The 13231-nt window shown below is 39.1% G+C and overlaps 1 protein-coding gene and 1 pseudogene across 1 annotated transcript; one reads left to right on the top strand and one right to left on the bottom strand.

Annotated features, from left to right (window-relative positions):
- Window positions 1-9697: 9697 nt before the first annotated feature.
- LOC128716750 (uncharacterized) lies at window positions 9698-11132 on the top strand (annotated as a pseudogene).
- A 243-nt stretch (window positions 11133-11375) lies between these two features.
- On the bottom strand, window positions 11376-13220 carry LOC128716749 (uncharacterized). Its single transcript, XM_053811360.1, has 3 exons — window positions 13212-13220; window positions 13095-13142; window positions 11376-12128 (listed from the first exon to the last, which is right to left on the bottom strand). Exons 1-3 carry the CDS (start codon window positions 13218-13220, stop codon window positions 11376-11378), a joined length of 810 nt encoding a protein of 269 aa, XP_053667335.1.
- Window positions 13221-13231: the final 11 nt, after the last annotated feature.

The raw sequence follows: 13231 nt of genomic DNA, 5'->3' as shown, positions 1-13231 counted from the left end.
CAATGCGATCAACTCCGCATATGGCTTTTGCGACGGCTCGACTGGAGAACATAAACGGAATGCAACTGAATACAACGACGGACCTGCCATGGTTACTAGCATTGGTACTTTCTTCTCCTCCGTTATGTCGTTGACGATAAAAAACTGTACTAATCGATTTACTTATTCGTAAAACTTTTCCCCGACGACAAACTGTTCCATGTGTCCGTACATTGGAATGGCCATTTTTACTGCTTGCGACGTTGAAGGTTTCTTCTCTTCACTGGTGGGCATACTCGTCTCACTACTAGCACACTCACGCACTCTTCACTTCACAATCTCTGACTTGAGATAGACTGACTACTGAACAATGACCCGACACAGATCAATGTATACGATTATTGGACAGAGAAGACTTTCACGCGTTGCCTTTTTCCTCGTCGCCAAACTATGTGATGTTCTAGGGATGTTACCTTAATTATTTCACGATAGAGAATGATCTCGTGCAGATGCTGGAGCACCTTTTACAGTACAAGGTATGGTGGTGTTAGTGACTTCAATATTTCTTATTAAGATTAGTATGCACACTTGTATTACAATACATTACACTTCTCCCAGCTTGAAATGAGACTTTAGATAACCAAACAAAACAATATGTATTGCATTAACAAGCAACTAAATAACCAGTTAGTTTTTTCTGTCCCTGTCGCGTATTCTTTTAGATATTCTTAGTTTAGGAGATGTAGATTCACTTCGTCTTGTTTTCGAACTAACCGTTTGTTTGTCTGTCACGTTTACAGTTGTTTTATCTTTCCCTACTGGCCTACTGACCGTGGGTACTGACGGATGGAATTCATCCGATAGATCAGATGTCCGAATCTGATTAGTATGAACCATTCTAACATTACCGTGCACATTTATCAAATATCGATTCGAACTTATTTTTTCTAATACTAATACGCAGGAATCCATTTCACATATTCATCGTGATGATTCCTATACAAAACTTGATTCCTTGGCCTTGAAGATGACGCCGGCTTGATTCCATTGCCGCTGGTACTATTCATAATAGTGCTACACTTATTGTCACGAAATGGGATGATTCTATTATATGAAAAGAGAACATTGTTTAAATCTAAGCTTCTTAAAAATGAACTGATGATAATTATAAAAAGCAACCATCACTACTGCGGCAAAATGGCGATGACGCTGTCACAGAACACTGCTTTATCTCGTTAAAGCATCCACACACAACAGTGCACCGCTCTAATTACTCAACGCAGCCACATAACAATGGAGGAAACTAAACGAAGCAAAGAAGAACATTTCTGAGGGATCAAAGGAATAAATGAACGAACTTTGAAATGTTTCAAACAACGATGAAAGCTTACAAAGGGATTCCTGAAACTTTCCAAAAATTACACCCCTTCTCCTGCCTTCCCACCAACATTACCATTAACTTCTTGGTATAAAATAGCACAATTTCGAACCAATATGCTTTTAAGACCACAAAGTCGTAGTGCAGAACAAATTAAAATTTTACGACCCTTAACAGACTCTGTGGTCGTAGTGAGGTTTTCTGGGAAGGCGCTTGGCAGTCCTTGTCCACACCAATTATTGGCTATCGGGGATATAAACAGATTTGCATCTCAGATTTGTCACGTGAAGATCTCCAAGTTTTACCTTTATTGCGACAGTTTCTATGGATTGTTGTCTTGGGGTTGGTTTTCTGGAGAAGCTGTGACTCTTTCCTAAGCCAATCAATAGTTATACCAGTTCGCACAACCGAATTTTCCCGGCACTTGAAATGTAGTACTATTTTTAGTACAAAACTTTTCGTTTTTCCCTAATAAAATGGAAACGGGTTGGTGGATCGGGGTGAAATGTATATCAGAAATTAACGCAAAATTTTCCCGAATTATCCCGCATCCTGCCAGGAATTTTTTGGAACTTTTTTGAAAAATTGCAACTTTTTGTCCCTTGGGTCGTTTTAGTACAACATTTTTTATCGCTTGGGCAGTCGCACAGAATGTCACTGTCACCCTAAATGACATGCATTTTTTACACTTGATTCGGAGGTGCAGTGCGATTTGCGAGTGTCGTGTTTATAAGTGAAAAAGTGTGCCTTTTCCGTGCAATAAGTGCGTGGTGTTTTTATTTTCCCTGCATTCCCTGGTTGCTTCGACGAGCACATTGATAATGGAGGTAGGGGAAAAACCCTCAGTCACTTGGATGGCGAGCGAAAACGATTGTGCGCTACCTCCCTACAGCAATGAGAGAAAAAAGGAGTGCGACTTACAGGCCAAGGGGCTGAAGAACGTGGGGAAACGTAGGAAGACACGAGCGAACTTTGCATTTTACACGCGCAATAGCAAATATAGCAAATTTGAGCAAACAATAGCAAAGTTGAGTGTTTGAGCGAGGAGTTTTTGATTGTGTGTGTGCCGCGACAGCGAGCAAACCGATTTTGTTTCGCTCGCAATTTATGACGATCATTCTGTCTCGCTTTAACTGCGTTAACTGTAATCTCAAGCTGTTCTACTCTTCAGCCATGGATGAAAGCAACCAAAGTTGACACTTCGAAAACATGTTAGCAGCAATCCGCTTGCTTCTGCGTGAAAGTCCGTGTAAACCTAAAAATTCAGTGTATTTTCGATATGTGAATTGGTTTCCCGATTCGGGCAGTGTTTTAGAAGTTACAAAGTGATGAAAATAGCTGTTTTTCGTTAGTGTGTGATCTTTCCGCGTGTGTTTTCCTGCAGCGTCACCGTTGCTCATAAGAAGTAAACATTGCATCCTTCTATATTTGTGTATTTGTGTATTGTGGTTCAATGCTGTTTCATGTCCAAAAACGTAACATCTATCTTCAATCACATAATGCACGAGAAATATTACACGTGGAATTAGCTTAATGTAGACAATTGTGTGTGGGTTAAAATTGTCTTCCGTCTTGTGTTACCTGTTGTTACACGCCCTCTTTGTGTTCGGGTTTCATAGCCTTATACTAGTTGTGCCTCAGCAATCAAATGTACCTCGTACTCGAAATATTATGTGCGTGTATTTATTACCCGGTGTATTACCTGGTGTTACATGCGCTTTGTATATTACGGTTTAAAAACCTGTCTCCCTCTCTGCCTCTGCAATCACTGTGCTCCAACAAAATGTTACACAAAAAACCTCATCCAAAAGTCATCCTGGCTATACGACTAAACGTAGTTCGAAACCTTAAAACGTTTCTACTAACATGTAACAGCTTTCTTCCACATGTAACACTCTCGAATCGGGAATTACCTTTTGGTTTGACCCGCGTGTTGTTACTATCAAATATTTTAGTTTATGTTCGAATGACATGCGGTTTTCATCGAATCTAATCTAATCCATCTAACTAACAGAAAATAATCTCCTACAGAAATACTCTTATACTCTTCAAGAATTTAATGGATGTATGCATCTCCTAGTTAATTTCAGCCTCTGATCGAATAGGCAATGCCTGGGTAAAATTTATCTGTGCCTAGCAACGTGTTCTTAACCTGCTTTGATCGGCTTTACCTGTACTCAACGAAACTTCAACAGGGTAAATATCATTATTTTCTACTTTGAAATAATTAAGGTAATATCTTTAATATAGGTGCAATCTTTATCTAACGCTAAAAATTATTTGTTTTTGAATATACGTCTACCCCTGATCCCTGTTGTCAAAGTAATATAAAAATGAGCACATTACATAATCCTGTCAATTCGAATCGGACAGTCGCTATATTCGGTTGCGTTTGCTGCTTTGCTGATTGTTAAGATTTTTGCAATCAAAAGTGTATCGGAATTGTGATTAAATGAAATAGACAACAGTGCAGTGAACTAGTGATTTTAGCTACCGTAATTGTAACGAACATTTGTGTGGCTGAATTGTTATCAAGCGATAGACAAAATCATTTAGTGCATTTATACAGTGCAGTTTTGTGCAATCTGAGAAGTAAGAATGGCAAAAAGAATGCGTGATTCGGGCTCGTTGGCTAGGCTAATGCGACTTGAAAACGAGATTATTTGGAGACAGTAGCACAAATGGACTGGACAGCGTCCAGGCAGCAACAACGAATGCAGAACGTGCACATGATGTTTCGCTGTGTGGTAAGTAAAGTGTTAAATTGTAATGACATGTTTCTGAACTATTTTTAAAATCATTCGACATATAATTACGCTATTTGTTATTTTTCTTTTCAGATCCATATCCCTTACATATTATGGAAGAAGAAATCGTCTGTGATTGGATAAATATCGACGAGTGCGATGACAATGAGGGTTTCGAAAACAACAACGCTGGGAGGATGAAGTTGAAACCACATTGGACACCACACCGAGCCAAGTGCGGAGCTGTCCTTTGATGAACTAATCAGGAATTGGGCATTAAAAACATACAAGACGTACCAAGCTCTCAATAGCCTATTACGAATTTTACGTGCCAAGTAGTAGAAGTAGCTGGAGTGTTACGATAATTAAATAAAATTCGATTAAACTTGCGTTGTAATGGTATTGGCTCAATCGCTCATCACACAAATTCTTCTTCAACATTTTTTTGATCGTCTGAACTCCCCTCTCCGCTAATCCATTCGACTGCGGATGGTATGGCGGTGATTTCAACACTTTGATATTATTTGCCTTGCATCCTTTGATAAACTCTGACGAATTGAACGGTGAACCGTTATCCGAACAAACTTCCGTAGGTAGACCAAAATAAGTATAAATTTCTTCTAGCTTTTCTAATAAACTCTCAGTACACGTTTTTTTTAGAAGTTTGACATCTATAAATTTTGATTAAGCGTCGACAACTATCAAAAAAGTATTACCTTCAAAATGAAACAATTCTAAATGAAGACGCTGAAAAGCATCACTGGCTGAAGGCCAAGTAGACGTAACTATTTCTTTCGGAATTTTTTGTGTTTTTTGACAAGTAGAACACGCCTTAACTTACTCTATCACGTCTTTATCAAATCCCTTCCACTAACAATAAGATCTACCGATCATCTTCATTCTTATGACACCGTCATGATTTTCATGCAATTTTTCTAACACCTGACGCGGTAGTGATTTTGGCACTACTACACGGTCATCAAAGTAAAGACAATTATTTTCTACCTCAAAATTGTGACCTAATCTTGCGTAAGCTTTCATTTGATCATCTAGAACTTTAGACCACCCATCTTTTGTTCCCTTTACAATGTTAGTGACAATTTTATCTCTTTGCTGTTCCTCTATTATTTTATCATTACTGAAAAATGCTTGCACATTATACCGTGCGACTGACATGTGTTCAATCCGGTTTTCAATAGGTAACGGTAATCGAGTCAACGCATCAGCATTACCTATTTTTTTTACCCGTTTTATGTACTACGCTATATGAGTAGTTCGACAGTGTAACAGCCCATCTGTGCAATCTCAAAATTGCAACGGCTGATGACCCTTTGTGCGGATCAAAAATTTGTTTGAGTGACGAACTATCTGTAACGAGTGTAAAACTCGTACCGTACAAATACTTATGAAACCTCTTGATACCAAACACTACTGCCAAAGCCTCTCTATGTATCTGTCCATAGTTTCTTTGTGCGTCTGTTAATGTTGATGACGTAAAATATACCGGCTTCTCTACTAACCACCAACCCCATATGGACTAGCATCCGTTGTAAGTATTAGTGGCTTTTTGGGATCATACGCTTCTAATACATCATTGGAAACTAACATTTCTTTACTTCGTTCGAATGCGTTTTGGCACTCAGGTGACCATATAAATTTATTATCCTTTTTTAGCAAATTATTATACAATGGGTGTAACTCCGACGATAAGTTCGGCAAAAATCTATGGTAGTAGTTCAAAAGACCTAAAAACGACTGTAATTGACCTATATCTTTAGGTGCAGGAGCAAAACAAATTGCTTCCACTTTTTTAGGATTGAGACGAATTCCCTTGGATGTAATCATAAACCCGAGGTGTTCTATTTCTGTTTCGAAAAATCTTGATTTGGTCCAATTAATTTGTACTTTGTGCTTATTTAACCTATGTAAGACTTGTGTTACATTTTCTTTACATTCAAGCAAGGTACTTCCACCAATCAAAATATCATCCAAATAAGGAATTGCACTGGTTCCTAGTAAAATTTGGTCGAAAATGGATTGAAATATAGACGGCGCTGACCTTATCCCAAAAGGCATCCTGGTATATTTAAATAATCCTCTATGTGTGTTGATGACACATAATTCTTGCGCAGTATTCGATAGAGTGACTTGGAGATACGCTCCAGTTAAATCGTATTTGGCAAAAATACTGAAATTTGATTAATTTTCTAGAATGTCAATAGCAGGCAAAGGATAATGTTCTGTGGAAATAAACCGATTTAATGTTGCTTTTCCATCTAGACAAATTCAAATTGACCCGTCCTTTTTCGGTGTAACTACAATAGGACTAGCCCATGTTGACGAACGCACCGGAATAATAATTCCGCTATCCACCATGCGGTCTAATTCTTTTTCCACGCGTTCTCTAAACTCAAATGGTACCGTATATGGTTTGTGAAAAATAGGCACAGCGTTTTGTTTAAAAACAATATCTGCTGTAAAACCTTTAATTGCTTGTATGGTATCCCCAGAAAACACATACGGAAATTGATATTGGATTTTATACTTAAGATCGTGCTAACTCGTACTAATAAATGATAAATTGAGACTCACCATTTTTCTCCATTCTGGTACAATGACATCTAAACTCGAGCGACCCAGAAGCGGTGTAAGGAACTTTTTCCTTTCCGGTTGTAGAATAAAAAGATGTAACGACTCGAAATCAACGTTTGTACTCCTCGCCTGAACTACAATCTCTCCTACTGGACGATACCGTTCCTGCCCTGATACCGTTTGAAACACTTTTGCCGTATTCTGCATCGGTATGTGTGATAGTTTCTCCGCATGCATTTCTTTCGAAATCACTGACTCGCACGCACCGGTGTCCACCTCAAAACGTATATGCACACCTTCGATCTCCAACTCGATTGTAGCAGGATCCGCTTCGGACTTGTGCCGCTTATCACCGATCGGAAGATTTCGTTTCTCTCACTTGTTGCTGCCTGCGATGTCTCTTCCACTGCATCTAGCCGATTCGGATTTCACTGCTTCGTAGCGTCGACCAGTTCTGCCACACGATTTTTAGTGTTTTTCATTCGACACAATGATGAGATGTGACCGACCTTGCCACAGGTGTAACATTTCCATTGCTTAGCAGGACAAGACTCCGGATTGTGAGCCCTACCACAGCGACAACAGCCCTGTTCGTTTTCCCATGATAACTTCGATGCACCGCGTGATATTTCAAATTTGCTCTTTCTTCCCGCGGTCTGTGTTTTCTCTGACTGTTTATGGAACGATCGTGACTTCAATGCCGCCAGTTTCGTGGTGTCCTGTATTCCCTTAGACTCGTGTTCTGCAGCTTCAAAACTTCTGGCGATATCACATGCACGTTCGAAAGTCTACGTGAGTCTACGTTCCGTGAGCAATTTCGTGCGTAAGGTAGCGTTGTGCACTCCGGCTACGAACTGATCTCTCAGCGCTTGTTGCAAAAACGACTCGTATTCACAGGACTGTGCTGAAGCCTTTAGCTCGATGATGAAATCCGTTATCGTTCGGCTTGCTGATTGCTCACACTTTCGAAATTTGTATCGCTCTCCGACCACGTTTACATATGGGTCCAGGTGCTGCTTTAACAATGCGATCAACTCCGCATATGGCTTTTGCGACGGCTCGACTGGAGAACATAAACGGAATGCAACTGAATACAACGACGGACCTGCCATGGTTACTAGCATTGGTACTTTCTTCTCCTCCGTTATGTCGTTGACGATAAAAAAAACTGTACTAATCGATTTACTTATTCGTAAAACTTTTCCCCGACGACAAACTGTTCCATGTGTCCGTACATTGGAATGGCCATTTTTACTGCTTGCGACGTTGAAGGTTTCTTCTCTTCACTGGTGGGCATACTCGTCTCACTACTAGCACACTCACGCGCTCTTCACTTCACAATCTCTGACTTGAGATAGACTGACTACTGAACAATGACCCGACACAGATCAATGTATACGATTATTGGACAGAGAAGACTTTCACGCGTTGCCTTTTTCCTCGTCGCCAAACTATGTGATGTTCTAGGGATGTTACCTTTATTATTTCATGATCGAGAATGATCTCGTGCAGATGCTGGAGCACCTTTTACAGTACAAGGTATGGTGGTGTTAGTGACTTCAATATTTCTTATTAAGATTAGTATGCACACTTGTATTACAATACATTACACTTCTCCCAGCTTTAAATGAGATTTTAGATAGCCTAACAAAACAATATGTATTGCATTAACAAGCAACTAAATAACCAGTTAGTTTTTTCTGTCCCTGTCGCGTATTCTTTTAGATATTCTTAGTTTAGGAGATGTAGATTCACTTCGTCTTCTTTTCGAACTAACCGTTTGTTTGTCTGTCACGTTTACAGTTGTTTTATCTTTCCCTACTGGCGTACTGACCGTGGGTACTGACGGATGGAATTCATCCGATAGATCAGATGTCCGAATCTGATTAGTATGAACCATTCTAACATTACCGTGCACATTTATCAAATATCGATTGGAACTTATTTTTTCTAATACTAACGCAGGAATCCATTTAACATATTCATCGTGATGATTCCTATACAAAACTTTATCTCCTTTCTCATCGCTACAGCTCGTTAAAGGTTCTTTATTTTCTTCGTTCTATTCAAACATAACGGAACCACAAAGTGACATGCATACAAATGGTGAACACACATGCTCACATACACAAGTGAAGACATACACATTGGCCTTGAAGATGACGCTGGTACTATTCATAATAGTGCTACACATATTGTCACGAAATGGGATGATTCTATTATATGAAAAGAGAACATTGTTTAAATCTAAGCTTCTTAAAAATAAACTGATGATAATTATAAAAAGCAACCATCACTACTGCGGCAAAATGGCGATGACGCTGTCACAGAACACTGCTTTATCCCAACTAGCCTTGCGATGGATGTTTCTATGTGCTAGAGCGAGTGCGGCTGATGTTCTCACACTGTTACTCCTACAGGCGCAATACACGAGGCGAGCCGAAGTAAACACACTGTGAGAATGTGTTAGAGCGTTTGGCCGTACCTCCGAATATTTGATACCTGAACAGGTCAAAGAAGAAGAACACGAAGTGAAAAGTTTGAAAAAAACAAGTTTGTTTACCATTCTGGTTCGTTATTTTGAACAGTGAAGAACGCAATTTCTTGCTCAATTTTTAGTGAACCAATTGTTACAGTGTTTTAAAAGTGATATTAACTGCGATAACAAGTGACAAAATAAGTGACTTGAATAAGTGAAATTGTTAAACTGCTAAATTGCTTAAATATTAAAGCATGGATGCTCAGCAAGTGCGTCATAGTAAACCGTTTTACCGGCGTAAAGCTAAAATAGCAGCAGTTATGCGTGCAAGTGAATGTACGTGTCCGTGCACTTGTGAGGATAATTTACCTTCAGCAAATGGTATGTGCGATTATTGTTCTCGTTAGTGAAATTGTATTAAACCATTAATTACATGTGTGTATTAATTTATGTTTTACAGAGCCACGAAACGATGCTGCTACTTCTCACGATGATGGACCTATCTATGCTGAGACGGATGCCATGGAGCCAACGGAGCACGTGGACGTTCCACTCGATGATGAGATATCAGATGACGACGAGGATATTAATACCGAAGAAACTTTAGAGTTTGACTTTGGTCAACAGTCCCTGGATGCCTGCCTTCAATATTGGGCATTAAAAACAAACTCGGCTCACACATCGATAAACATGATATTGAGAATCATCCGTGAAAAAACTTCATGCGTTGTGCCGAAGGATGCTCGTACCCTGCTTAGAACCAGCAGGGTACAAAAAGATATAGTACCTGTTCAAGGGGGTCGTTTTTGGTACCACGGAGTGGCTAACTGCCTCAATATTCGATTCAGGTAAGCGATTAGCGTAATGTTTTACTACTGACGATATTCTGACATATTTTATATACCCTTTTTTATTTTATTATACCCTGTTTTTGCAGTGGCAACCATCTGGGAAATGTTTCTGAGCTTCCCTTAAAATTCTTTGTTGACGGATTGCCTCTACACAGGAGCAGTGAAAGCACGTTTTGGCCGATTTTAATGTCCATCGAAGATATGCCCCACATACCACCTATGGCAGTGGCTATATTCTACGGGTCATCGAAGCCGGGTTCAGTAGAAGAGATTTTACTTCTGAAGTACATCGCAAGTTACGAGGTTTAGAAGATTTGAAACATTGGAAAGGATCGGAGTTTAGTAGTTTTTTGTTCTATGCTAGCATAGTAGTGCTGAGAGGTAACATATCAGCAGAAGCATATTAGCATTTTATGTTATATTTTGTTGCAATAACGCTGTTGTCTTCAAATGTGTATAAAGATTTTTGGGACGAGGCATCCGACATGCTAAACGATTTCGTTTCGCATTATGAAGAAATCTATGGGGAAGGTTATATTAGTAGTAACGTACATAACTTGTTGCATGTAACTGAAGAAGTAAAACGTTTAGGGCCTCTGAATACAATGTCTGCGTATCCTTTTGAAAATGCTCTTCAGCATATGAAAGGTATGCTTAGACACGGACATAGATGCTTAGAGCAAGCTGTGAACAGGTATTCTGAATTCGAACAGTTAACCATTTCGAAAATGAGACCGGATAATGAAACGACATTGAAGGGTTCAGGTGACAATATAGTTGTAACCATGAAGGATTTTATCCTAAGGCCCAATAATCGCGACGGTTGGTTTCTTTCGCCAGAAAAAGAGCTAATCAGGTTTTGTTCTGCAGAAAAATCGTCAGGGACTATAAAATTAATCGGTAGGAAGTTGATTGATCCGGAGGAATATTTCGATGAGCCGGTATCATCAGGGGTCATCAATATTTGTAAAGGCAAAATTTCAAATTTATCTCCTAATACTTTCGAATATAAAACTTCTGATGTCAAAGGTAAGATGGTTGCCGTCAAGTTAGATAACGAGGGACTTACGATGTTTGCTCCCCTTGTGCATACGCTAATAGATTAATCTATTAATTAACCTAATTAGGTTTAGACTAAGAGAAATGGATTTCGAATGTTACTTTACCTATTAAAGCAGTGTAAAGAAGGATTAGTTCTTGCTATTTTTTGTAATAAATATATTCTTTCAACGATTTAAACAAAACGTTTATTTTTTTTATTTTAGGTAATGCATTTCAGTCTGCTTATCTGATGACACGCAGTATTTATTCCTTTGTTATTGTGTTATCATTGTGATCTGATATTATTTTTAGGTGCTTTCAGGTGCTCCAGATACCCCAGAAAAGGAGGATTGCGGATTTGCTTGATTTTCTAAAGCATTTTTTCTTGCACTAAGCCTATTGGAACGAGTAAATGGACGTGGGCTTGATGTTCGAATACGTTTGTAGTTCTGTAACCTTTGCTTCGCATGATAGAATTTATCTTTAAAGTACTCGCGAATACTCCATTCCGGGAACTCCACTCCGTCCGTTGTTCCTAGTAGGCCAAAAAGTTTAAGGATATTGGTATGAACTTTGAAAGGGATTTTTGGGTTAGGAATGCCTATTCCACTCCAACTGCAGGATGCGAAAAACTCCAAATCGAACAGCAAATCTATGGATCGGTGCATCAAATTGATAGGACGATATTCCCCTGTCGTTCGTTTTAAATACGCTATCACTTGTGCCATGTAATCTGGTTCGGCAAGTCGGGTATCAAATTCTACCATCGACTCCTTAGATTTAATCGGTTGCATGCTAAAAGAAGTAGATGGTGTTAAAGCACCAACAGCTTCCATAGCACACTCGAAAGTAGTTAGCAAATATTCTTGGCCTTGTCGAAGAGCTTTTAGCTCCTTTTCAATAATGTGCATGTAGTGTGAACTTTCTGTTCCAGAAGACTGATTCGAGGGCACGATATACGATAATGTATGTTCATTCTGCAAAGGATGCAAATTAGTGAGAAGGTCAGATTCTTTTGTTGGGGTGATTTCTAGAGGTGATGATGGGTTTGAAAGGATATGCTGGTCATAAACGGTAGCCGTAACAGTTTGAGATGTAGATGCTAATGGTATGGTTTCAGCTTCAAAGCCTGAAGGAACAGTTTCTGTTCTTGTATAACTGACCGGTGTCTTACAACTTACAGGTATGGTTGTTGTTTTGGAAGATGGAGCAGTAGGTAAAGCCTTCGAACAGCAAGGAATGGCTGGAGTTTCATACCTTTCAGGTACAGTTGGTGTAGTGAACGATGGAGCAATATGTAGCTTTGAACTGCACGGAATGGTTGGAGCAATATACCTTTCAGGTACAGTTGGTGTTGCGGACGATGGAGCAGTAGGTAGAGCCTTCGAACTAGAAGCATTCACTGGTGTTTCAAACTCTGCACGTATGGCTGGTATTTTACGTCTGTAAGCTGATGTTTTCGAACGTGCAGGCACGGCTGATGAAGTAATAGCTAGCGAGAACTGCACAGGTAATGTCGCTGAACTATACGAATGATCCTGAATCGACAATCGGGAATCTTTCAGAGTCTTTAACTTCATTTTCGAAGTTGCATGGCTTGCATAACGTTTTCTTGTTTTCGAAGAAGATACCTCATACATAAGTGGTGTATAAGTGTGATCAAATTGATAGTGTGCGTGATGTGCAGAGTCCTATAAAAAATATAAATAAACGTTGTAAAACTTCATTTAATTCAAGGTTATAGTTATACGTTCATGACATCAAATAGATAGTTATAGAAATCAGGTAAAATCGGTAATTGAACTAACAAATCACACAATCAAATATAGCTAGCATAATTGAAGCTGAACATAACTGAGTGTTATGTTCATTTGGCACTGTTTTTTATTGTACTGGCTGGAAAATTCATATCATTCCGTGAACTATGAGTGTAGCGTACAACATCAAACACAATACAATGATAGTTTTCGGATTCTTAACATACAATAGCACTCAACTTCGTTATGTTTGCTCATGTACATACTTACATCGTTGTTACGGTTATTGCTTGCAGCAGTATTCTCTTTATCGTGTTTCTGAAATATAAACATACCCACCGTTAGTTTTACTGATGTAGCCCTAACCAAAATTAACTTTTTACTTACAGGATTCATCGTGTAAACAA

Source organism: Anopheles marshallii (assembly GCF_943734725.1).
Source record: "Anopheles marshallii chromosome X unlocalized genomic scaffold, idAnoMarsDA_429_01 X_unloc_1, whole genome shotgun sequence".
NCBI lineage: Eukaryota > Metazoa > Arthropoda > Insecta > Diptera > Culicidae > Anopheles > Anopheles marshallii.
Note: the sequence above shows the minus strand (reverse complement) of the source record. Positions and strands in the feature narration are given on the sequence as shown.

Excerpts from the sequence above, each read along its gene's own strand:
- LOC128716749 (XM_053811360.1), bottom strand. Across the intron at positions 12,129-13,094 it reads GCAATAACCGTAACAACGAT|CATATCCTTTCAAACCCATC; the intron begins GTAAGTATGTAC and ends GTTTATGACCAG.